The sequence below is a fragment of the Pseudocercospora fijiensis genome (genome assembly GCF_000340215.1).
Source record: "Pseudocercospora fijiensis CIRAD86 unplaced genomic scaffold MYCFIscaffold_1, whole genome shotgun sequence".
NCBI classification, from domain to species: Eukaryota; Fungi; Ascomycota; class Dothideomycetes; order Mycosphaerellales; family Mycosphaerellaceae; genus Pseudocercospora; species Pseudocercospora fijiensis.
The window spans coordinates 5,092,313-5,115,894 of NW_006921532.1; the positions used below are offsets into that span (position 1 = coordinate 5,092,313).

A 23,582-nucleotide genomic window follows, 5' to 3' on the forward strand; every position below is an offset into this window, starting at 1 on the left:
TTAAGGGCTACGATAACTTAACCGTCGCTAAGGTTACTAAGGCGCACTGCAATCTGACCGCCCTTCTAGGTTCTAACACCTTCGTACCGTTCGCCTTCCCTACCGCTATCTTAGTCGAAGGCCTTAGTTATATTTCCGATGCCCTAGTCGGTAGAATTCCTTAGTTAAGTTACGTTGTTTAGAACGAAGTTAAACAAATCCTCTAGTTTAGTAAGGAGGAGCTTAAGGACTATCTACGCGAATAGGAGAAGGCTATATAGGACAAGGCTGCTAATCTCCTCGTTAATTAAGCTCGCTTTAAGGTAGAGTACTTTAGTGCTAATAGCTTTAATACCTGCGGAGGAGTTTAGGATAGTCGACTAGCTAATAAGGTTATTACTAGTAAGGATTACGGTGCATTAAAGCAGCAGTAAGTTAGCGTAGTGGATTAGATGCTTAGGAAGTTGTTTTTGTATATTAATAGAATCTAGGAACAATGCTATCCCGGGGGTGTTATTACGAAGTCTCTAGAAAGATAGCCTTAGCTAAGATGCCTAAGGTTACTATATAACTGTTTGTTTTAAGCGCACAATGTGAAGCGTGTCTAGTTAGACACGAAGAAAGGGAGGGATATTAGCTAGTAACCGGCCCTACATACCTAGGCTAAGTTTTAAGCCTATATAAGAGGCCTCCTTCTGCATTGTAGATAGAGCACTAACCTCGTATAGCATATTGTTTATGTCACACTTCTACAATGCCTATGTTGCAGGGCTCTAGTTATTAGCCTAAGCAACCGTCTTGTTATCCTATTATACTAAATATAGCTGCCTATATTGCTATAGGTTATATTACCCTCGGTAGCCTATACTATTACTACAGGTAGTAGTAGTGGTTTTGGTTTCCGTCCTTTACTAGGGAGTTATTATAACTTCTCCTGTCTATGTCCTTAATACGCACTATTAATATAGTAAGAGCATTAATATGCTTTAAGCCGTCGCGGAGTCCGGTAAGCCGCTTATCCTACGCTTACTTATTAACAATACGGGCTATAGCAATCTTATGCTACAGGGTTAGAAACAATGAATTAATAGATTGCTAAGTCCCGCTATCGTAATTAGGTCGCCTCGATAGGCTATTAGCAGGGTTGCGTACGCCTAGCCGATATAATATATCAAAATTAAACCTAGCGAGGTAGACGGCCTATCTAGCCTATCGACCTATAACCCTAGTAACCTTCGTGATTCTACGGAGGTTGTTATAGTCCGTATAGACCTAAATGGTATGCTAGGTACTATCGAGATAGTAGCGCTAGTGCTTAAAGGCTTTAATAATAGCTAAGAGCTCTTGCTCGTAGGTCTCGTAGCGACGCTTAGCATTAATTATCTTCCTCGAGAAGAAGGCAATCGGGTGCTAGTAATTGTTATTAGCCTGTTGTAACATAATAGCTAATATAGCAAACTGTAAAGCGTTAGTCTTAATGCGGATCTGTTTGCTTAGTACGAGATAGTGCAATAAGGGGACTTTAGTAAAGCGCTGCTTTAAACCGTTAAAAGCGGCTCGCGCTTTATTAGTCTATTTAAACTCTCTAGTCGGGTTAGCCTTAGTTTTAGTAAGTTCAGTTAGTAGCATTATATGCCTCGAATAGCCCTTAATAAATCGGCGATAGAAGTTAGCAAAACCGAGGAACGACTACAGCTCCTTAATTAACGTAGGAATAGGCCATTTAGTAATAGTCTTAATCCGATTAGGATTAGCCTTAATACCCTCGGTTAATACGAGGAAGCTAAGGAATAACACCTCTTTAGTAGCAAAGGTGCATTTAGAAGGTTTGCAATACAGTCTATAGGCCCTTAGGCGATCGAGTACCTTACGGACTATAGCCTAGTGTTCCGCAATATTAGGAGAGTGTATATAAACTAGGATGTTATCTAGATAAACCACACAGAGGTAATCTAATAGGCCTAATAGGGCCCGATTAATATAGGACTAGAATATAGTAGGGGCATTAGCTAGACTAAATAGTATAACTAAGTACTCGAAATAGCTATAGCGAGTACAAAAGGCTGTCTTCTATTTATCGCCCTTGCGAATACGGATACGGTAATAGGCGTCCTTAATGTCTAATATAGTGTAGTAGTAGGCACCTAAAAGGCGATCGAGGGTCTTATTAATAAGAGGAAGTAGACAGCGGTCTTTGATAGTAATAGCATTAAGCCCTCTATAATTAATATATAAACGCAGGCCGCTATCCTTCTTTAGTACGAATAGGATAGGTGCACTAGCAGGGCTGTTGCTATACCGAATTCGACTATTAGCTAGGTTTTCCTCTAGGTACTTACGTAGCATAGCAAGCTCTCGTTTACTAAGGTTGTAGAGGGGGCTAAAAGGAACCTCCTTGCCCTCTATAATATTAATCTTATAATCCGTCTCTTTAAATATAAGCAATGTCGATGCTAGGTAGTGTTTAAATATATTAATATAGGTCTCTCGAATAGGTTCTAGCATACGAGCAAGCTAATTAGGGTCTATGCTATTAGGGGGCACAGGTTCATCGTTATTACTACCGAGTAGGTCGGCCGTCGGATCCGCTAGGGTTAGGTTGCTAATAAATAGGACCCTAATATTATTAGGGCACTCGCTAATATTAATGTGTTTAATATCCTCTTTCCTAGCGATTCTAAATCGCTACTGTTGACTGCCTAAGTCTATAACTATAGCATAGTACTTAAGAACAGGGTTGCTAATAACAATCTTAGATAGGAGGCTGTCTATATCTACTACGTAGGCAGTAAAGTTTAGTAGGCGCTTATTGCCGAGGTCGTCTCTTAGGGCTATATAGACATAGTAGGCTCCGTAGGTTAAGTACCGAGCGTTATTAAACTAAGCAAGGGTTAGCAGGTTAGTCCTAGGCAGTTGTCGAAGGTCTAATTACTTAGCTAGGCGATAGCTAATAAGGGCACTAACTGAATTTCCTAGGTCTAGCGTAACCTTGGTTTTATAATTAGTTCTATACGTGTCCGATACGAGACAGGTACGTATAATAGCTAGTACAATGTCGATAGTCTTACGCCGTACAAGGCTAATAGTTAGTGCAGCGCTTATTCTTTTTTCGACTAATAAGAAGGTTAGCCTATAGGGGTAGCGTTAGCTGCTAAAAGGTGCTTTCGGTGCTTAGCGGTAGCGCGGTCGATTCGGGCCTAGTCCTTAGGTTTGTCGTATTAGCCTAGTAGATAGCTAGTGCTGTTACAATTAAAGCACTTCAGTCCGGTTAGGGGATTGCTATAGCTATTACCGCTGTTATTAGCCGAACGATTAGTACTATAGGGATACGAGCCCCTTCTACGGCCCCTATTACGGCCTCCTCTATATAGCCGTCGGCTACGGCCTCTTCCTCGGTCGTTGTTACTGTTCCTATTGTTAGTACTGTTGTTCTAGTAGGAACCTTAGTTTCCTCCGCGGCTACGATAGGTGGCTAGGCGTATCTTAGATTCTAACCGTTGTTAGAGCTGTACTGTACGCTCTATAGTCTCGACTTTAACTATAAATTGAATGCGTATAAGATTAGTCTGTTTAAACATACGGCGGCGGTCTAATTTAAGGACTAATTCCTATCTTAGTTTTAGGCGTATTTCCGAGATCTATATAGAATTAGTCTTAGCCGGAAGGTTATCCTCGAGGGTCTTTAAATAGGCCTTAAATAAACGAGCCGACTAGTTAGTCTTTTGTTTAGCTCGAAGGTATTAGTCCTAAGCATGCTATTGTCTTAGTATCGGGTTTCTAAGAGTGTCTAGCATAATAGTCTTGTAGGTTTTCTACTAAACAGCAGTCTAATTATTAAGGGAATCGAAATAGTCGTCCTAGGTGCGCTTTAGGTCACTATTAATGTACTGCATAGCGTAAACAACTAAGGAATAGTCGTCTAGAAGAGCCCTTAGTGCATTTCGCTAGTTAAGCTTATAATTACGTATATAATTATTGTACTGCTTGCGGCTAGAGCTATTAAATACGGTATAGTCTTTGAGCTTAGCATCCTTCTTTTAAATAGAAGGTCCTGCTACTAGTTCTAGTCTAGCAGTAGTTGTTAGGGCTTCCTATAGGCGGCGAATCTCGAGGAGATTATCCTTTAGCTATTGTTCTTAACGTAGGGCAGTAAGCCTGTTTTAGGTAGCTTCTTAGAGTCTCCCTACTAGTTGGGGGCCAAAGGCTAGTTAGCTATATCGACGGTTAACAATATTGTTAAGAATGTCGTCGACAGGCAATTCTAGGTCGTTACCTAGAATTACAGGTTCTTCTTTAATAGGCTCTCCGGCAGGCTCTTTAGTAGGAGGCACTTTAGCAGGCACTTTAGCGGGAACTGTACTACTAGCGTTGTTATTGCTAGCGCTGCTAGCGGCAGCACGGTTGTTGTTTCGTAATAAACCGGCTATTATAAGGGGTAACACTAATAATATATTATAGGCCCCTAAGATGCGGATATAGCGGAATTAGTAGGTATTAGTCTAGTACGATTAACTTAGTGTAATAGGCCGTATAGAAGGCCTTGCTTAATGATTAGTACGGTTGTTCTTAGTAGAATAGTACGTATAGGTCCCGTTCTTCGGGCGTAATATAGTCAAATCGATAGTTTTCGTAGCTATACCGCTAAAAGCTTAAAATAAGGACTATCTAGCTGCTGCCCTTAAAGGGTAGATCGAATACTGTATAAGAAGGGTTATATTAGTAGGTAGATAGGGTAGTAGTGAATTAGTGTAGTATTCGATAAGGATCTAGGAGGAGAGGGAGGAAGGTAGGAGAGTTAGCCTAACGCTAAGCGCCAAGCCCTGCCTAAGGTATTAAGACCCTAGCTTTACTCGGCCTAGTTACATGCCAATTACGTATAGCCTCTTTGGCCCTAACAGATATTCTACCGGTTATAGCGTTACTTATCGAGGAGATCTATCGCCTTTATCGGAGGGACCTTCTATTTCTTGCTAAGACAACGTTCCTAGCGCTTTAGACTATATCCGCCGCGGAGCTTTGCTTAGTTACGGCTAGAAAGGTAACTATAATACTAACTAAGCGCTATCCCTCGAAAGTAAAAAGAGAGGTTAAAACAAACTATCTCTCGCTCTACGATATAAGTATAATCCTTAGCCGCTTCGATAAAAGTATATACTAAATAGTATATTATCTTGTTCCCGACTAAAGCGTAGTCTCTCTTGCTATAATCCGTAATACTAAGTAGAGGATCGAAGAACCTAAGATACGCTAGATCGAACTATAGCTACTAGGGGCGGGCGTAGTACCCCTAGATATAACTCGCTTTAGAAACTAGCGATTCCGCGACGTAGTCCCGATAATGCTAATAGTATCTACGACGGCGGGCGTGTCTATAATAACTAGTATCTAAGGAGCTATCGTTATCTAATAAGGATTAATCGGAGTCGTCCGAATCCTTACTATCTAATAAGGATCTATCCTTACTCGGATTATCTCTATACCGACGGTGCTTCTAGCGTTACTTCTTACCTTCCTATAGTAGACCCTATAAGTCTAATAGCGGAAAGGGCAAAGGCTAACCCTACGTCGGCTTACGAGAGGAAACACCCGAATCGAAGTTAAAATGTGCTCCTAGGCGGCTAGCGCGTGCCTAGAGGAGTGCGAGCGAAGCTTTCGCCTTATATATACTAAGCTAATTCGGTTCTTTAGACCTCGAAGCTAGACCTTAAAGCTATTACTATTATTATACGATTTAGTTCTATTAGAATAGTTTATTAGGAATAAGTATTTTTATATTTTTGTATTACTATTTTTCTTTTCTAGTATTTTAGATACTACTTTATTATTTTTAACTTTATATATATTACTTACTTTTATTCTAGTTTTCTCTAATTTTTTATATCTATTACTACTTTTTATATTATTAAAAAAACTATTTTTAATTTTTTTCTTTAATGTTTTACAGTTTTTCTATTTAGTATCTTACTTGTTTTACTTACCTATTTTATATTTTCTTATTTATTTTTATTATATGTTTTCTTTTTTCTAATACGTCTAAGTCCTCTTATTTATATCCTTATTTATTACTTGTTTTCTATCTTACTACTTAGTTTAGTACTAGCTTATTATTTAGTCTATTAATTAGCTTATTATTTAGTTTATTATTTACTTTGTTCTCTAGTTTTTTATTTAATCTATTATTTGCTTTATTATTTAGTTTCTTCTCTAGTTTATTATTTACCTTCTTTTTAACTTTATTATAAGTTATTTATTTACTAGAATATAATTTATTTTATTAATTGTTTAACTAATTGTTTAACTAATTGCTTTACTAATTGTTTAATTAATTATTTAATTAATTGCCTTACTAATTGTTCTACTATTGTTTTATTCATTGTTTTATTAATTGTTTTGTTAATTGTTTTGTTAATTGTTTTGTTAATTGTTTTATTTATCGTTTTATTAATTGGTTTATTAATTGTTTTGTTAATTGTTTTGTTAATTGTTTTATTAATTGTTTTGTTAATTGTTCTATTAATTGTTTTATTAGTTGTTTTATTAGTTGTTTTATTAGTTGTTTTATTAGTTGTTTTGTTTGTTGTTTTGTTAATTGTTTTACTAACCAGGATAGTACCCGTACGTAAGTACTTCTGCTCCTTCTACTTACGTAGTAATAGCGGTAGCGCCCGCGAGTTTTTAAATTTTATATATACCTAGTATAGCGGAGCCGCGAATTTTAGGGTTCCTCGCTCTTATTCTCGCTCTCGTTCCTTTAATATTTTTCGGTAATTTTATAAATTTAAATCGTATGTTTTCTATAATTAAAATTATTTTTTCTATAGGTTCTTTTATTAAAAGTTGTTTTATAAATTCTTTTATTAATGTTTTAGTTAATTTTCTTATTAATTTTCTTATTAATTGTTTGTATGTTTTACTATGTGTTTTACTATGTGTTTGAAGTATTAGAAGGAAGGCAAAAGGCTTTACTAGCGGTTGTTCGGGAAGTCGGCGGTTGTTCGGGAAGTCGGCGCTTGTTCGGGAAGTCGGCGCTTGTTCGGAGATACCGGCGCTAGCTCCGAAAGTCTCCACCTTGTAGAATCCAGCCAATTAGGTTGCGGGATTTCCAAAATCCGGGGTTGGCTTGGCGGTTACGCGTAATAGGATAGGGGATTGGCGACTATAGCAGAGCTTGTTATATAAGGCGAGCTTCGCTCGCAACTAGATAGCGGTAGTAGAGGATTGTTAGGAGGATTACCGGATAGATTGCTAGAAGGATTACTAGGCGGATTACTAGGCGGATCGCCTAGTATAAACCCGCCTCGACGTAAGTAGCTATACTTACGAGTATTTATATATATATCTACCCTCTACTAGTAATTATATTAACCTAGGTTCGGCTAGGGCGGACTTAGCTTATATGTAGCCGATAGCGGTAAAATCGCCTATTTTATTAGAAAGTCTAATACGACTTCGTTAAGATAGACTCCTCTCTATCTAGCTAATTTATAAAGATAATTACGACGCTAACGGTTTTATTATATAGCGATATTTGCCCTATCGATCTCCTCGGTTATCTACGAGATATCTACCGGAGTACGATATTAGAAACAACTACGCGGCTTGTTAGCCTACGGGTCGGCGAGGCCGTCGTTTATTAGAGGCAATTAGCCGCGACCGATGTCCTAGAATAGCGACATCGACAGATCGGAAGGCTCGGTTAACAGTTCCTTAGAGGAAGTCTTAGGTAGAGGCCCCCTTAGCTTCTAAGGATTCTCGTCCGCTAGGTATTGTAGCTTAAGTAGCCTTTATAAGAAAACCGATTTAAGCGAGCTATTAGGCGAACCGAGACGCTATTCCGGCGGCACGGTTATTTCTACTATAGTAATAGGCGAAACCGTAGGCCGCGGTAGAACTTAAGCTAGTCGGGCTAGTAGGCGCTGCTCTACTATAGGTAGTAGATAGATATCTAGGTAGGATTAATAGTAATAGCGTAAATCGCGTACCGTTAGGAGCGCGGCTTTAAGCTTCTTAACCGATTTAGTTAGAATTCCTTTATCTACTACCTACTATCCTAGGAAGTTGTAACTATTAAGGGCGTTTAAGTAGAGTTCCTCGATTTTAGCCTATAAAGGCGGCGGATTTCCTACGAGCGGATAATAGTATAGAACGTATAAGGTAAGCAAGTCGATTCGGCCGTACTTTGCCCTAAGCTAGGTTACGAAGTTCTCGCTATAATCGACGTAGTTCTAAATATAGGAACAGATACGTAGGATATAGGGCTCTATATCTAGCAATCCGAGATTATAGTACTAGGGCAGCGGTTAAACCGCTAGCTTAGCTAATTTCGAGGCTTTTACTAGAGTTAGAAGCGAGTCCGAAGGAGCTACGGCAAGTAGGTAAACTATTAGTAAGAGGGTAGAGGCGAGATAGTCTCTAGATAGAGGATAATAACGGAGAACCGACTAAAGGCGGAGGAGCGTAGCTTATCGGGGCAGGTCCTCCTAGGGAAAGCGGCTACCCCTAGACCTAGGTATAGTAGGCAATTGCTACTAAAGGTAGAAACTACTACTACTATCTCCTCGGGGTACTAATAGGATCGCTAATAAGGCGCTCGCGCGTCGGTAGGGTATAGTATAGAAGGGTAGTAAATCGAATAGGTACTATCGTAATAAGTAGGAGTTAAATCGTAGTAATCGGCGGAAGATCGGTAGGACCTATAGCTAATCGCGTTAATTCTCGTCGTAGCCGTAATAACTAGGGTTAATTCGGGTAGAGGACTAGTAGTTAGTATAGAAGCTAACTAAGTATTAAGCGAAGCTACTAAGTTACTAGGTATACGGTTATAGTACGAAGGTATTATAACGGTTATATAGTATAAAAGTTAATATATTCTCTAAGGTACCGCGAGGCAAGCTATCTATATAATAGTCCTACTATTAGTAGCAATAGCGACCGTAGCGGTTAATAGTAACCGCTGCCTACTATCGTATATATAATAGTATTATATTATAATAGTTGCTACCTATACTATCTTCTTATAGTCGACTTCTTTCTATTTCTTCCTATCCTTAAACGCTATCTAATCCTTTATTACTATACTTATATTAGTCTCGTTCTTAGTACTAGTCTTAGATAGATTAGCGAAGTAGATACGCTACTATATCTCGTAGGTCTTTATTATACAGTCGAGACTATTATAAATAGGTCCGCTATTCGACTAGAAGAGAGCTATTATAACGTTCTAGAAGCCGTCTCTAAATTAATGCTAATTGTCGTTATAGGTACGTACTAATAGTAATAACGCCTCGTCGTCTAATCCGCCTCTTCTACTAGTATATAGTATTAGTACTAGAAGTCTACTATTCGCTATATTACGGCTGTCTCTACCTATATCTCTAGTTACTATTCTACCCTCTTTTTTAAGTATAGCGATAGTAGTCTTCCGCCGCTAAGAAGCGCTTTTCTTTTTTAATCGACTAGCTACTTAACTCGCTATATCGCTAAGCGTAGGTATCTTACTCGGTACTAGCGTACGTAGTTATAGAGTGTCCGAAGATACCGATAGATACTCGATCGATAGCTTCGCTACTATCTCTTTTTATATCTTAAACTAAGCCGCTCTCGCTATAGCGGCTCTTTAAGCGGTAGTAATATTAGACCGCTATACTAGTACGCCCGTTTACTAGCGTCTTACGCTACGACAAAAGATCGGAAGTATCCGCGCTTAATAAGCATAGATCTCGGGCGCACTTATAGGCTAGAAGTTACGTAAGTCTTAGCGCCAAGCCTTAGCCTATACCTCTAGACTCTAATACGCGCTTCCCTTTTCTTAGCTACGGCCCCTATAGCTTATAACGTTATACCCCGCATCCGAACATATAGCTAGGTAACGCCTTAGTATACCCTATACTCGAGGTAGCTAATTAAACAACTATCGCAATCTAAACTTATATACGACGGTATAGCGACGTTTTTTTAACTGCTTATAAGTCGACCCCTCTAAGGTAGGTACGCCTATAGTAGAGTCGCGCGCCTAAGGCAATTAGGCGCCTCCGAAGCCGCGTCTACCGAGGATTAGCCTAGTTAGCTAATAAGCGTACGCCGACTTGCTAAGAATCGAACGTACGACTATTAAACCTATAGACCGTTAAGCGCGGATACTATATTAGACCGCTATACTAGTACGCCCGTTTACTAGCGTCTTATGCTATAATAAAAGATCGGAAGTATCCGCGCTTAATAAGCACAGATCTCGGGCGCACTTATAGGCTAGAAGTTACGTAAGTCTTAGCGCTAAGCCTTAGCCTATACCTCTAGACTCTAATAAGTAATATTATTAGTATAGTTAATAGCTACTTATTATACTTTAACTTTAGTACGACTCTATACGAGATAAGGCATTAATAGCTAGCGAGTTGTTACGATAGAAGTCGCTCGGTACTATAGAGGGCTCTCGAGAGGCTATTACTAGAGCTAGAGTTATACTAGCGCAAATAGTAGAATCTAAATAGAACGTTATCTAAGATATTATACTTTAATTTGTTAAGGAATGCTAACAAAGTAAAGCAGTTCTAGCAGTACGCGATTCTATACGAGTTCTACGTGTTATAGGTACGAGATATAGTCTCTACTAAGCGGCCTCTTCCGCTTTATCTAACTATTCTCGATACTTAGCATCTAAATAAGGGTATAAGACCTACCTATAGAGGCCGCTCTACAACCGGAGCGGCCTCTACAGGTCCGCTTTGACCATTGCCTAATAGAGCCGCCAAGAGTGTCCGGATCCAGTATGTCCGAAGGTGTTGGTATAGGCGTAACAAGTGGCTAAAACGCTCTAATAAATTCCGAGATGCACTTTCCACAATGGGATTCTCTTCCTTGCTCCAAACGAGAAGCGCGCTCAGCATCCATACGTCAGGCTGCCTTTTCTGGAGCAGCTTCCCACGACTGAATACTTGTCCAGCTCTCAAAGGTCATCCAGGGATGGTACAACATAGTTGCTGTCCCATGTGACCCACTCTCCGTCTTCTTCTCTGTATCGAAACCTCGCGCCCCGCTCCAGGCTCTTTGCCAGATCAGCTTTCTTCGCAACGACTCGTATCTCTTTCAACTTCGGAAAGGCTGACATGATCTAGATGGAGCGGTCAGCAAATAGGTAGCAGCCGCTGCGCTTTCTACCTCAGTCATCTTACCATCTGCCTGGATGCACGAAGCGGAAGCACATCGAAGAGCCAAAATCGCCGGGGCCAGCTCGGATGCTTGGCCAATTGCCCAACAACCGCGATTGTGTCGATGTTACCTAGGAGCAAAATGACAATATCAGCGATTGCCCTATATGTGAAGTCGTTCTAGGCAGCGCAGCTACGAAGGAGCCTGGAGCGTGGCCTGTCTGTATGCAACTTGCTTTGCGTTGGGAATCGTACTCGACTTACACAATCTCTTCAGGAGCACACCATAGATGGCGCCCAGCCTCGTTCGCAATTCCGCAACCCATGTGGCCGACTGAGAGATGCTAAGACCCTGGAACGGGTTGACGGAGTAGGAGTAGTACAGCCGCAGAAGAGAAAGTGAGAGAGCGTCGGTGTCGAGCTGATACACAAATGGAAGAATGTTTCCACGCGACTCGAGCATCCGATTAACCCGGCGCATCGATTTTCGTGGATACAGATTCTTGCCCATGTAGTCAGGCAACTTGAGGCGCGCGTGCACCTCGCCGTACACAAATTCGAAAGCTTCGAAGCGAATTTGACGACATGTGAGCAGAAGCGCGACTCGCGTCCTCTTGCGCTTGAAATGGCGTTGACGCGCATTCAAGCGAATGAACGATGTGTCGACGACATCTGCAAAGACATGAGAGTATATGATATTTCGTATTTCGCCCGGGAGGGCGAGGAGATGATGTGGCATAGCTGTTTGTTGCGTATGGTAGCGGAGAGAAGATGGCGAAAGGTTTTAAAGTCCAAAATGCAAGGCGGGTGGCAAGATCGGTGGAGGGCTCGAAGTGAATGCCGAGAGCGTTCACTAGACTTTCCTCACTTTCTGTTGATCGTCGAAGGCACCCCGGGTCGCGCAAACATTTGTTGCACATTGGGCATACACCCACGATGGCGTCGCAATCTCTGCAACAAGCATGATCGGAAGCCACGACAAGTCATTCGGTACTCCGTCTGGCTTGGATTTGCTTTACTATATCCATACATACGGACCTATCAAAGAGAAACGCGCAAGGTCAGCCAGGGAAAGACTTGAAGGGCCCAACCAAGATTGCTCGCGAACATCACAAAACGTCTTGCAAGGGAAACTTGACGCATTAAGAATCTCCGGTTCCGCGGGGACGAAGCTCACCTAGGAAATATGAGAGAAATTCACCTAGGCCGTAAGCCTTTGAAGCTCACTCGAAGTGAAGCTCACTCGAAGATGGAATATCGTCTTCTCATTTGCAATCGTTCTCTTCAACTCAGCTTCAACGTACAGTGTGGAAGTAACCAGCAGCGGCCCCAGCGAAATGCCTCCAACGCAATTGCAGCGAGTCACTGCAGAATTGCACAAGGCAAAGAATGAGGTGACCATCTTGAAGCGTAGACATGGTCTGCGTAGACCGCTCTCTGCAGCAGCAACGTAAGCCGACCCAGCAAGCTCTCAAATTGCAGCACTGATAGCTACTATAGTATCGGAAACCATATTTTGGTGTTGTTCGTCGGGCCAGCAGATCACCTCCTAATAATCCACACACACCTTCTACCAAAGGCAACACTCGACTTACTTGCTACACTCACTTAACCCGGATCCTTCGCGTATCTGCCAGACGAGAGCGTAGAGCTGATGATCCTACACCGAGCCTATCTTTACACGGGCAAGATCTTCAGTCAATACGGCGAAGACGATGTGGACGTGCCCGATGATGGCGAAACAGAAGCACATGATGACCGAGAATGGATTCGCCTTGCTGACCTCTACTGGATGGCCACCGAGCTTCGGGATGAGGTGTTCGGAAACAATGTCAGTTGCATGGAGCTGTAAAGAAGACATGTGCAGATTTCGTGTGCAGATATGTGGAATTGTTTGACTCTTCATGCCCACAAGCCTGATGGGAGGTAGATCTTGTGTTCAAGTCAAGTGTTGTCTGCTGACGCCGGCGCGTCAGTCTGCAGGGGAGCTTCAAGGCACTAGACTCGTAGATATAATAGGAATGGAAGCAAAGGAAGCGGGAGTTCTTGGACTTTCCCCCTTGTTCAACACAATCTACCCAGATGCAAAATTAGGGCTACTCTACGCGTGTATACAGACGACGTTTCCGAGTGGAAGCGCCCGGCCGTAGAGGAGGATTTCGCGTGCAGGATGATCCTGGCCACCTTTGGAGGCCCAGCGCTTACTATGTGTCGCTTCCAACTTGTCAGTACGGTCCGCAGAGCCGCCTCCTCTGCTGAGCCGCACAGGGGTGGGCAATAGGGGCACTTTTACGTGGTTTTTATCGTGTTTCTTCCCAATTGTCGTCGTCGAATAGAGGATAATCGTGTGTTTGAGCCTCGTACGCGTATTTCTATTAGTTTCTAAGCCTTCTACCGCAATAATAGCGCTAAGATCGATACGTACGACTACTAGCGTATTACTAGTATAATTAGACGATTAAATAAATGTCTCTACGCTAAAGAAGAAGGTAATCTATACGCTCGAGAAGCCTATTAGTCCGCCGCTAATAAGCTAGAGTACTAACTCGATAAAGGATAGTACGAAGAATAGGTCTTCTAGCGGCAAGAAGGGTAAAGCGACTACCGACCTAATTATTAATCCCTCGGGTCTACCGAATAAGGAGACCGTAGCGGCGCCGGTAGAGGAGACTAGCGGTATAGAACTACTAAAATCGGCTATTGCTTCCTCCGCTACGACCTCTATATCCTCCTCTTTTAATACTACGTAGGAGGCGGCTACTACTACTAGTAGCCTAGCTGCCCTCGCTATAGGCAACGTTCCTATTACTTAACCTAGCTCTTTCTCGGACGAGACCTTCTATTATAAAGGACAGTAGACGCTGTTTAATATAACGAAGAAGGGCGCGGCGCGGACGATAGTAACGAAGCCGGTAAAGTTCTTATCGGCGAATAAATAAGAGGCTTAGAACGCATATTCGTAGGTAGCGAAGATAGCGAAGTTAAACGGCTTAGCGGCAATTAATTGTATTGTTATCCGTGCTAGAGCGGACGGTTAGAAAACGGCTTTTACTAGCGATTAGCATTAAGCTAGAGATAATATTAATAGCGATAAGGTCTATAGCGAAGCTATAGAGACTAGCAAAGAATTAGCGCTTGCCTCGCGGAAGAATATCTTTATTAATATCGACTTCTTATCGAAGCCTAAAGCGACAGTAGTAGCTAGACCTTTAGGCACTAAGAAGTTAGTATAAGAAGGGTATGTTAGTAGGTAGATAGGGTAGTAGTAGGTACGAGTAGTATTCGATAAGGAGCTAGGAGGAGAGGGAGGAAGGCAGGCAAGTTAGCCTATTACTAAGCGCTAAGCCCTGCCTAAGGCATTACGACCCTAGCTTTACTCGAGCCCGGTTATATACTAATTACATATAACCTCTTTAGTCCTAATATACGCTTCCCTTTTAAAGGCCGCGCCCTCGTAGCTAGTCTTTGTTCTAGTCTTAACCCCCGTTGCTACTAACTTAGTAGGTCTAATAGGCCGCTTAGTCCGCGCTAAATTAAACGTACAACTACCGATTATATAACTATGTTAAACCTTACCTCTAATATAGTACAATGTCTAACTCTAACTACGCTATCCTTATATATAATAAAGTAATATATAACTATAAGAATTAAGGACTATCGACTAATTATAATACGAGCGTACCTTCCTTACTATAATAGGTAGGTATACGGGATATTGTAGCACTGCCCCTGTTCTGCGTAATGTCGTACTAAGTTCTTTGCGTCTACTCTAAAAGACCTAGCTATATCCGCTTCCGAGGGTTGTCCGCTTCTAAGGGTTTGTTCTTATTATTATAAGGGCTATTATTGTTCGTAGTTTCGCTAGCCCTAATTAGTTAGGTTTAGTAGCCTTTAATTGTTAATCTTATCTTATCTTTTCCGAAAAAACACAGCTCGTCTAGTTTCTATAAGTAAAGGCTATTGTAAGTATAGTAGTAGAGGTTCGCCTCGCTTAAAGGGTCGGAAAGATCGAGGAGTAATCTATTGTCCGCAAGATCGACCCTAGCTAGCTTAGCTCTATAGTTTTTACCCTTAGTTAGTCTATTAGTCGCTTAATCCTTTAACTTAGTTAAAGTTTTAACTTAGCCTTAAAGTTTTGATTAAACCTTTAATAGGCTTAAAGCTTTTAATTAAAGTTTTAATTAAAGGTACCTTAGGCTCGTAGTATAGGTAAGGTTGTATCTATAGGCGTAGCGATAATAGCAAGTAATGTTAACAATAGTAGCGCTAGTCGCCTTAGCGCTAACTTTACCTTCTTCCAATTTCCTTCTTTAACTAATAACAACTCGGTAATACCGTTACTAATATAGCCGCGCCGGCCGCGCCGTCCTTGCCGATCGCCTAGGTCTCGAGGCCCCGATAGAATAAAGGAATAAGAGGGGGACCTATAGGGCGCGTTAGTAAAGAGGTAGAGTCCTTAAAAGAGTATACGATTAATTAATTAACGCGTCGTAGCGCGCCTAGTATAGTCTTATTGTCCTTTGTTGCTAACACTTGCTTATCTCTAATTAGTTAGCTAATAGTACCCTAGGGGTAGTATTGTTCCTAGGCGATATTATAGGCCCTTAGCCTTCTTCTTGTTCTTTATACTAGTCTAATACTTATCTAATAACTTAGTTATATCTTTAAAAGAGGCTTTAGCCTCCTACGAGTCCTATTTAGGTAAATAGCCTTGCTATCTTAATAGGTACTCCTTCTTGCCTTTCCTAGTCCGATACTATAGGATACGTTCTATAGACTACAGCTCTTCGCTATTAGCTAGTATATCCTCGGATTCGGTAGGTGCTTTATCGCCTTCGCGCTAGTAGTATAGTTTAAGGAGGGAGATATAGAAGGTATTATAGATAGTATAATAAGGTAGAAGCTATAACTAGTAGGCCTAGCTATTGCCCTTCGGTTCTCGGATACGAAATAGGCTAATGTATCTTAGTGCGAGCTTGGGCCTTGTTTTACTATTAGGCGATAGGTATTTGCGGATACGGAGGTTCTTAGTGCTAAGTATAACTATATCGCCTTGTTTAAAGGTTATTAGTATATAACGCTTATCGTAGTAGGCCTTTTAGTATTCTTAAGCCTTTATTAACTTCTCAGCTATCTTAGTATAGATTTCTCGTATCTTCTAGATACGTTCTATTACCGCTAGTGTCTCTAGTACTTGACGCGCTTCCCTTTCCTTACGCTCGGCCTCGAGCGAGGTAAATAGATCTTATAGCAACGCGGCGTTTTGACCTATTATAGCTATATATAGTAAAACCTTAGTTAATAAGTATACACTATTATTATATACGAATTCTATAGGCTATAAGAGATTAACCTAATCCTTAGGATTCTCGTTAATATAACTGCGTATGCTAGGCACACGGTTACAGTACGAAGGTATTATAACGGTTGTATAGTGCAAAAGTTAATACATTCTCTAAGATGCCGCGAGGCAAGCTATCTATATAATAGTCCTACTATTAGTAGCAATAGCGACCGTAGCGGTCGATAGTGACCGCTACCTGCTATTGTATATGCAATAGTGTTATATCGTAACAGCCTCCCCCCCTATAAAAAAGGTCGGCACTGTCTATAGTGTCCTAAAACAAAGGTCCTTAGTAGGCCGCACCGTAGGAAGGTTTAAGGCAAAAGAGCGTAATAGCGTCGCATAAAGGCTAAGCCTAAACAGTATACTAGAACAGTAATGCTAGGTACAGAATCGTATCTCTCTAGTAATAACTACGTCGGTTTTATACTTACTTATTGCGACGGTTACGAAGGGCGTCGCGTAAGCTAGTCGGTATAGTCTAAACCGCCTTTAGCTGCGGCTAAGGCGCGACGGTCTTTATAGTCTTATTATCGGATAGCGAGGTATTAACTACGTCCGCTATAGTAGTAGCGCGGTCTAACTAATCGATAGGGATATTAGGGAAGTCGGCACCTAGCAATAGTAGCGTATCGGCGTCGCGTATAGCACCGTATAGCTTAAAGTAGTCGGCTATCTATATATCGAGCTTCGCGATCTTATCCTTAGTAGCATTGCCTTATACGCCGCCGAGCAGCTTAAAAGCGTCCTCGTAGATTAGGTATAGTATAGGGATTGCCTATTACAGCGCGACGCGCAAGAAATCGTAGTAAAGATAGGTTAGCGATAGCGTAAGCGACTCCTTTAAGACCGTAGCGGAAAGACGACACTACTAGGCTATCTAGCGCTTAGTTGCTTCGCGGATCTATGCCTTAGCTAGCATCTATTGCAGCTAGTATACCTCGGTTACTACTAACTCGGATTGGCGTATATAGTAGAGAGCTTATAAGTTAAGCGTACGCATACTAATTGCCGTCGCATTATATTAGTATTATCCGTAGGCGCCTATAGTGTTTTCCTATAGGGCGGGCAAAGGTAGTAAGCGTATCGGAAGCGCTAGGAGCTTGTACTATAGCTACGCAACCGTATTGTTAGGCGGTAGTAGCTAAGCCGTAGCTAGAGCCTTCGTAGGCGTAGAGAATAGGTTAGACGGTAGCGGCATCTTCGACGATAGGCGAGGCGCTAAGAACGGGCTAGCGGTTAGCTTCTAGCGAGTATTTAACTTAGTCGATAGTAATACGCGCGAGGAGTTTAGCTAGACCGCCTTAGTTAGCGGGGCAACGGCCGGAGGTTGCGGCTTAGCCCGAGTCGCGAGCTTAGGAGGGAAGATTTTGCTAAAGAGGTACGCGTTAGTAAGGTCGGTCTCGTCTAGCGAGTAGTCGGGTAACGGTACTAGGAATACGCCTATAGGATCCTAAGTATAGTCGATATTGTACTACTAGTGATTCTTATTCGTTACTATCTTATCGTACTTGAAAATAGTATTGCCCTATATAATACGCTCTTAGACGCCTAAAGGATCGAAGACTAGATCGGTAGCGGCCGTCTACGGTAACTTATAGAACTATAGCGTTAGCGCGGGCTACAATCTATTAGGGATAGCGCCGTCCTTAAGCGTCTAGATATAGGCAATAAAGGTAGATAAGGCGTATACCGGATCGATCTACGTTAGCTAGTAGACTAGGCTAAAGTCTACTAGACACTAACGGTTAAGGAGCAGTAGAGGTATACCTTTACCCTTATTAGCGGCGTAGGTACCGTTCTAGTAGCGACCGCTACCTATAAGCTAAGCGTACTATTCCGTACGCGACGCATTAGTAGCCTTCGTGTCTGTAAGCGCCTTATTTGTATAGAGGGCGGATGTATAGCCCTCGCCGCGGAGCGTATAGGCGTTACGGACCGTAACATACCGCTAGGTATAAGCGACGACGTCCTAGGTAATAGCTAGGCGACCTAGGTTGCGACGGTGTAGGTAGGGCAGACTACTAGAGTTTAGGGAGGACTTATACTACTTATAGAGCTATATCGCCGACTAGGTACTAAGCTCTATACCGATTAGTAGCAGCTAAACGGTGTAGTTCTTAAGCTAGGAGTCTAGTAGAGGTAGGCGCACTATTAAGAGTCGTCCGGTAGCTACTATCTATAAGAATTAGACTTCGCCGTAGGTAGTTAGGTCGATCTTATAATGCTTAGTCGCTCCGACGTATTTACTAATAGGTCGCTTGCCCGTCTTTTAGTATTCCTTACCGTAATCGCGGTAGGAGACATCCTTACCGTTCTCGCTACGCTTATATAGGACCGGGTAACCGCCTACTATAATGCTATCGCGATGTTCTTTTAAGACGAAGCGGTAGAACTACTCTTATACGAGGTCGACCGTCTATAGGAAGTATAAAATAGCGCGTACTACAAGACTAACGGCTCTATTACAGATTAGAGACAGTGCTAGCTAGAATCGTAAGTCGCCGGTATAGGTGCTTAAGCCTAGGAAGTTCTCGCGTAAGTAGGTAATGTTTACTAGGAGTCGGTACTATAACTTCGCGTAGTAGAAAGTAATAGTTAGTAGAAAATTCGTATCGAGGTTAGCTAGGTTAGGAAGCTCCTTTAATTCGCCCGCCGTTATAAGCGCTACGTACTCGCTAAAGCGTATCGCGTAAATCTCCTACTACGTATCGTAACCGTCCGAGTAGAGGTCGGTCCTAAAGATAGAGTATTTACGGGCGAGATCGTCGTTTACGATTTAGAAGGAGCACGGTTACGTAAAGAGTAGGTTTTTAAAATCGGTAACTAGCTTGCCTATATACTAATGTAATTCGCGTAGAATCTAGAAGCGCCGATCGCTAGCTATAAGGTACAGATAATATAGGTAATACTAAAGCCTTACTAAATAGTGTTCGACTATTCGCTTATATAGGCGTAGGCGAAAAAGATTAGGCAGCCGACCGTTAGCGTCCTTAGCGTACGCGTTACGTATAAGCTTCGCGGCCTAGATAAAGCGTACGTCTCTATTCTTATTACGCTCTATAGGATTAGCGGCGATTAGCGTATCGACTTTCTTATTATAGTCCTCGTACTCTACGTACTACCGGATTGCAGCTTGCTCGGGCGTCTCGTTAGCGCGAAGGAGACGCTTATTAATCAAAGTCTAGCGCGCGCGCTAGCCTCGAAGCCGCTACCGCTCGAACTTGAGTTCTTTAGGGGATAGGACCGGAGGTTCCTTAAAAACCGACTCGATCGGAGTAGCTAGGAGCTTAGGAGGAGCTAGTACGGGCGCTTATAGCGAGCCGTTACTCGGCGCCTACGTTAGGGAGGCGAGTGCCTATAGTAGTAGTAAATTAGGAAGTATACGCGCTAGCGGAGATAGTAGTTCTAGTAAAGCCGGTCGATTTGCGGGTATTATTAACGGTAGTGCCGATTCTAAAGCCGAAGGCGCATTAAGAGGCTACGCGCTAACGGGATTAATCGGGCCGCTTTCCGTACCGTTAGCCGGGCTACTAGACGCGTAGGTAGCGGCGTCTCGGTAAAGGGCAAAGAAGCCCGGTACGATGTCCTATAGCTTCTCGGCCTCTAGGATCTCGACCTATAACGCTTTGCCCTTCTAAACAAACTCCTATTTACCTAAATAGTACGGCGGAGGGTCGTCGTTATCGATAAAGTAGTCGGCTATAGCTTTGTAGAGCGCTCGGCCCGTCTATCGGCCCTCGCCTAGCAACGCCTTCGCTAGCTCCGCTAACTATTTCTTCTTCGTAGTAAGCGCCGTAACCGCCTATATAAACGACTTCCTATCGAAAACGTAATCTAGATTAACTGCCGCGATAACCGCCGGTACGTAATATTTTAGAAAGGAAAATCGTCTAATATTAGAGAGCGGATAGTCTAGATTCGGAAGCACTATCGATAGGCTAGCAATAGTCTAACGCTATATAGTACTAAACTCGCTACCCGGCGTCCCCTACGATTACGGGCGAGCTATTACCTCGAGTAAGTCGAAATCGGATCCGTCTATATTATTAGCCGGGGGCAACGGTACTAAGCTCGCTATTAGCGTATCGTTAATGCGACTACGGCCTAAGAACAACGGTACGTGTCGCTATAACAGTTATCGGCCGGAGTCCGTTAATGCGTAGTGCAATTCTATATCTAATCCGTCCTCGGTAAATATTAGGAAAGGCCGTATATATCTATTCTTAGTAGCGTAGCTTAATACCGCCTAAACCTCGCCAGTACTTAAACTGCCGTTAGTAGAAATAAGCGATAGCGCCTTGCGAAAGGTCTATCGAAGATTGCCTTCCGCCGTAGCGAGGATCGCAAAGCCCTCTAACGTCTATACTAGGTTAATACTATGTTCCTCTAGACGCGTTTGTTACGGGTTAAGCGTAGCGTTATCTATCTCTCTACGATGCTCGCCGATCTAATCCGCTATTACGTCTTCTCTACCTACCGAATCCTTTGTCGAGTTCTCTATATCCTCTAGCTTAGGCGTAGCTATACGTATCTCGACCGTAGCGCTAGGCGCTATATCCTTTCCGTTCGTTATATTCTTAAGCTTAGCCGCGAGCGTAGGAATCTCGATCGGGGTATTTAAGGCTATATTCTCTCTACTCGTTACGGCCCTAGGCTCCGGCGCGGCTATACGATTCTCGACCGTTTCGTCTAATACCGTATCCTCCTTGTCCGTTATATTCTCTAGCTCCGGCGCGGCCGTACGACTCTCGACCGTAGTGTCTAATACTGTATTCGCCTCGTCCGTTAGGCCCTCTAGCTTAGGCGCGGCCGTGTAATTCTTAACCGTAGTATCTAATACTATATTCTTATTGCTTGCCTTACTCTCTAGCTTAGGCGTAGGCGTCGAGCTAGTAACAAACAAGGACTGTCCGGCCGATCCTAAACCGTTAGATAGTAGCGGTTCCCTACGAGGAGCGTTAATCTTACTGTTCCCTATCGCGGTGTCCTAAGGGTCTCGATCCTCGCTTCTACGATGTTCCTTAGCTATCGCTCCTTAGAGAAGGTCGAGCGTATCGGCCTTACGGTATAGGCGAGACGCGCGCTATAACTCCGCCTCGAACGATATAACGTTTAGGCGCTTATATCGCGATCGGTACTATAGAAATTTTTACTAAAAAGCTACTACTTTACGTTCCCCGCGACGGACGCGGTTATCGCGCTCGAGTGCCGTTTATAATCGTCGTCGGTAATTAATAGAAAGCTCTCGTATCGTAGGATACCGGAAAGATCGATACTAAATAAGGGATAGCCCGCGCCTACGTATAACGGTTGCCTAAGTAACGTAGTTACGATAACGATATAAGGGCACGCCTAGGCGGGTTACGACTCCGAAGGAGGAGTCGCGCCGCGGAGCTATATCGATTTACGTCGAACCGCGAGGGATTGTCCGGCCTCGCCTTTATCGGCGGGGCTAGCAACCTCTAAAAAAGGCTAGCGCGCTCTCGTCCGCTTTACTACCCTATAGAGGGTATAGGACGGCGGGGCCTCCTCGAGAGAATAGGCGTTATCGTAGATTTTACGTAAATCGTTCGCGCCCGTTAAGTCGTCGGTATTATACTATATATTATAGGCGCTCCTATACCCTTTCTACTTTACTAGGTATTAGAGAACGGGCTAGCCTCTTCGGACGACGGTCCGTCGCCCGAGAAAGCGCTCGATTTCGTAAGAGTCGCCCTCGTCGCTAGAACCTAGACCGTCCTTAGCTACGACGGGCGGGGGCTTGTAATTAACAGTTCTCTTAAAAGGGTCTAGGTCTTTAGGAGCTTTTTCTAATTACAAAACCGATATTACCGGATAGATACGCATTAATAGCGGCAACTCGAGACGGTAGGCTAGTCGTCCGACCTTCTCGAGAACCGTAAAAGGCCCTTTAAAACAGTAGCTAAACTTGTACGACTAACCTAGCACTTCGTAACTATAGTATAGGCGAAGTATAATACGGTTACCTAGCTTAAGGAATAGGGGCTTATACTTACTGTTATACTGTTCTTTTATTTTTACGTTCGCCTAAGTAATCGCGTCCTAGACTTCCTTCTAGATACGGCTACGCGCTGCCGCCCTATTATACGGATAGTCGTATAGTGTATCGAGCGAGTCGAGATTCGTCCTTACGCCCGTAGTAACCTCGTTCGGCGACTAACCGGTAGTCGTATTACGGGAGTTATTAAGCGTAGCCTATAGCTATAGGATAAACGTCGTCTAATCCTCGCTAGGATAATCCGCTAACTAGTAACGAATCGCCGTCTCGACCGTTTAGTTAGTTCGCTCGGATTGACTATCGGTTTAAGGGTAGTAGGCCGTAGACGTAGCTAGCTTCGTACGTAGGCGCGAGAAAACGCCCTTAAAGAAGTCGCTTAGCTAGCGAGGATTACGATTAGCGATAAGTACTACCGGTATACTTATATCTATTAAGTAAAGCCTATCGATTAGAGCGATGCCCTAGTCGTAGGCCTTCTAGTCCTCTTTGCCTAGGACGACCGCTACCCGCTTAGACGTCTTATAAGTAATCGTATATAGTGCATTAAATCTATTAGTCGTAACCGGTAAGGCGGTTACGAGATCTATCGTTATAGTATAGTACAGGCCCTCCGCATTCTAGATCGGGTAAAGTTCGCCGTAAGGAGCGTATCGGGGGATACGTAAAAGGAGACACTAGTAATAATAATCTAAATAGAGGCGGAGGTAGCGAGCGAGTCGATATATAAAGAAGGAAGCTTAAATACGGTCGAAGACGCGCTAAAAGCCTTAGTAGCAACGGTTATCGTAAGCCTGCTCGAAGATCTCGCCTATTAAGGCTCGAGGGATATAGAGTCGCTCGCGCCCTAAAGATTAGTTACGGAAATACAAGAGGCCGTCCCTCTCGAAGAATCGAATGCCTAGCGGACTATTAAACTTATTACCTACGAATAGGTCCGGATTTTTGCTACCCTTATACCGAACTAGCGTTTTCGTTACCGAAGGCATATTAGCTCCCTCCGAATAAAGACGCTCTAAAGCATTCCGCGCCTACGCTTATCGAACTAGTCGTAAAACCCTAGACTAATGTTCGTCGTTATCGTACGCTC

General features: G+C 42.9%; 2 protein-coding genes across 2 annotated transcripts; one reads left to right on the plus strand and one right to left on the minus strand.

The window, feature by feature from the left end:
* Positions 1–717: 717 nt before the first annotated feature.
* On the plus strand, positions 718–12,399 carry MYCFIDRAFT_206000 (uncharacterized protein; the record flags this gene model as incomplete). The annotated part of the gene is made up of 13 exons (XM_007923252.1): positions 718–741; positions 10,724–10,778; positions 10,808–10,930; positions 10,956–11,055; positions 11,094–11,244; positions 11,282–11,295; positions 11,331–11,525; positions 11,566–11,615; positions 11,642–11,858; positions 11,888–11,945; positions 11,974–12,067; positions 12,100–12,244; positions 12,274–12,399. 13 exons carry the CDS (start codon positions 718–720, stop codon positions 12,305–12,307), a joined length of 1,260 nt encoding a protein of 419 aa, XP_007921443.1. The 3' UTR covers positions 12,308–12,399.
* Positions 12,350–23,111, minus strand: MYCFIDRAFT_170004 (uncharacterized protein; the record flags this gene model as incomplete). The annotated part of the gene is made up of 10 exons (XM_007923253.1): positions 12,350–12,390; positions 12,416–12,467; positions 12,493–12,596; positions 12,637–12,675; positions 12,713–12,733; positions 12,766–12,777; positions 12,810–13,058; positions 13,090–13,200; positions 13,242–13,412; positions 23,099–23,111. 10 exons carry the CDS (start codon positions 23,109–23,111, stop codon positions 12,350–12,352), a joined length of 813 nt encoding a protein of 270 aa, XP_007921444.1.
* Positions 23,112–23,582: the final 471 nt, after the last annotated feature.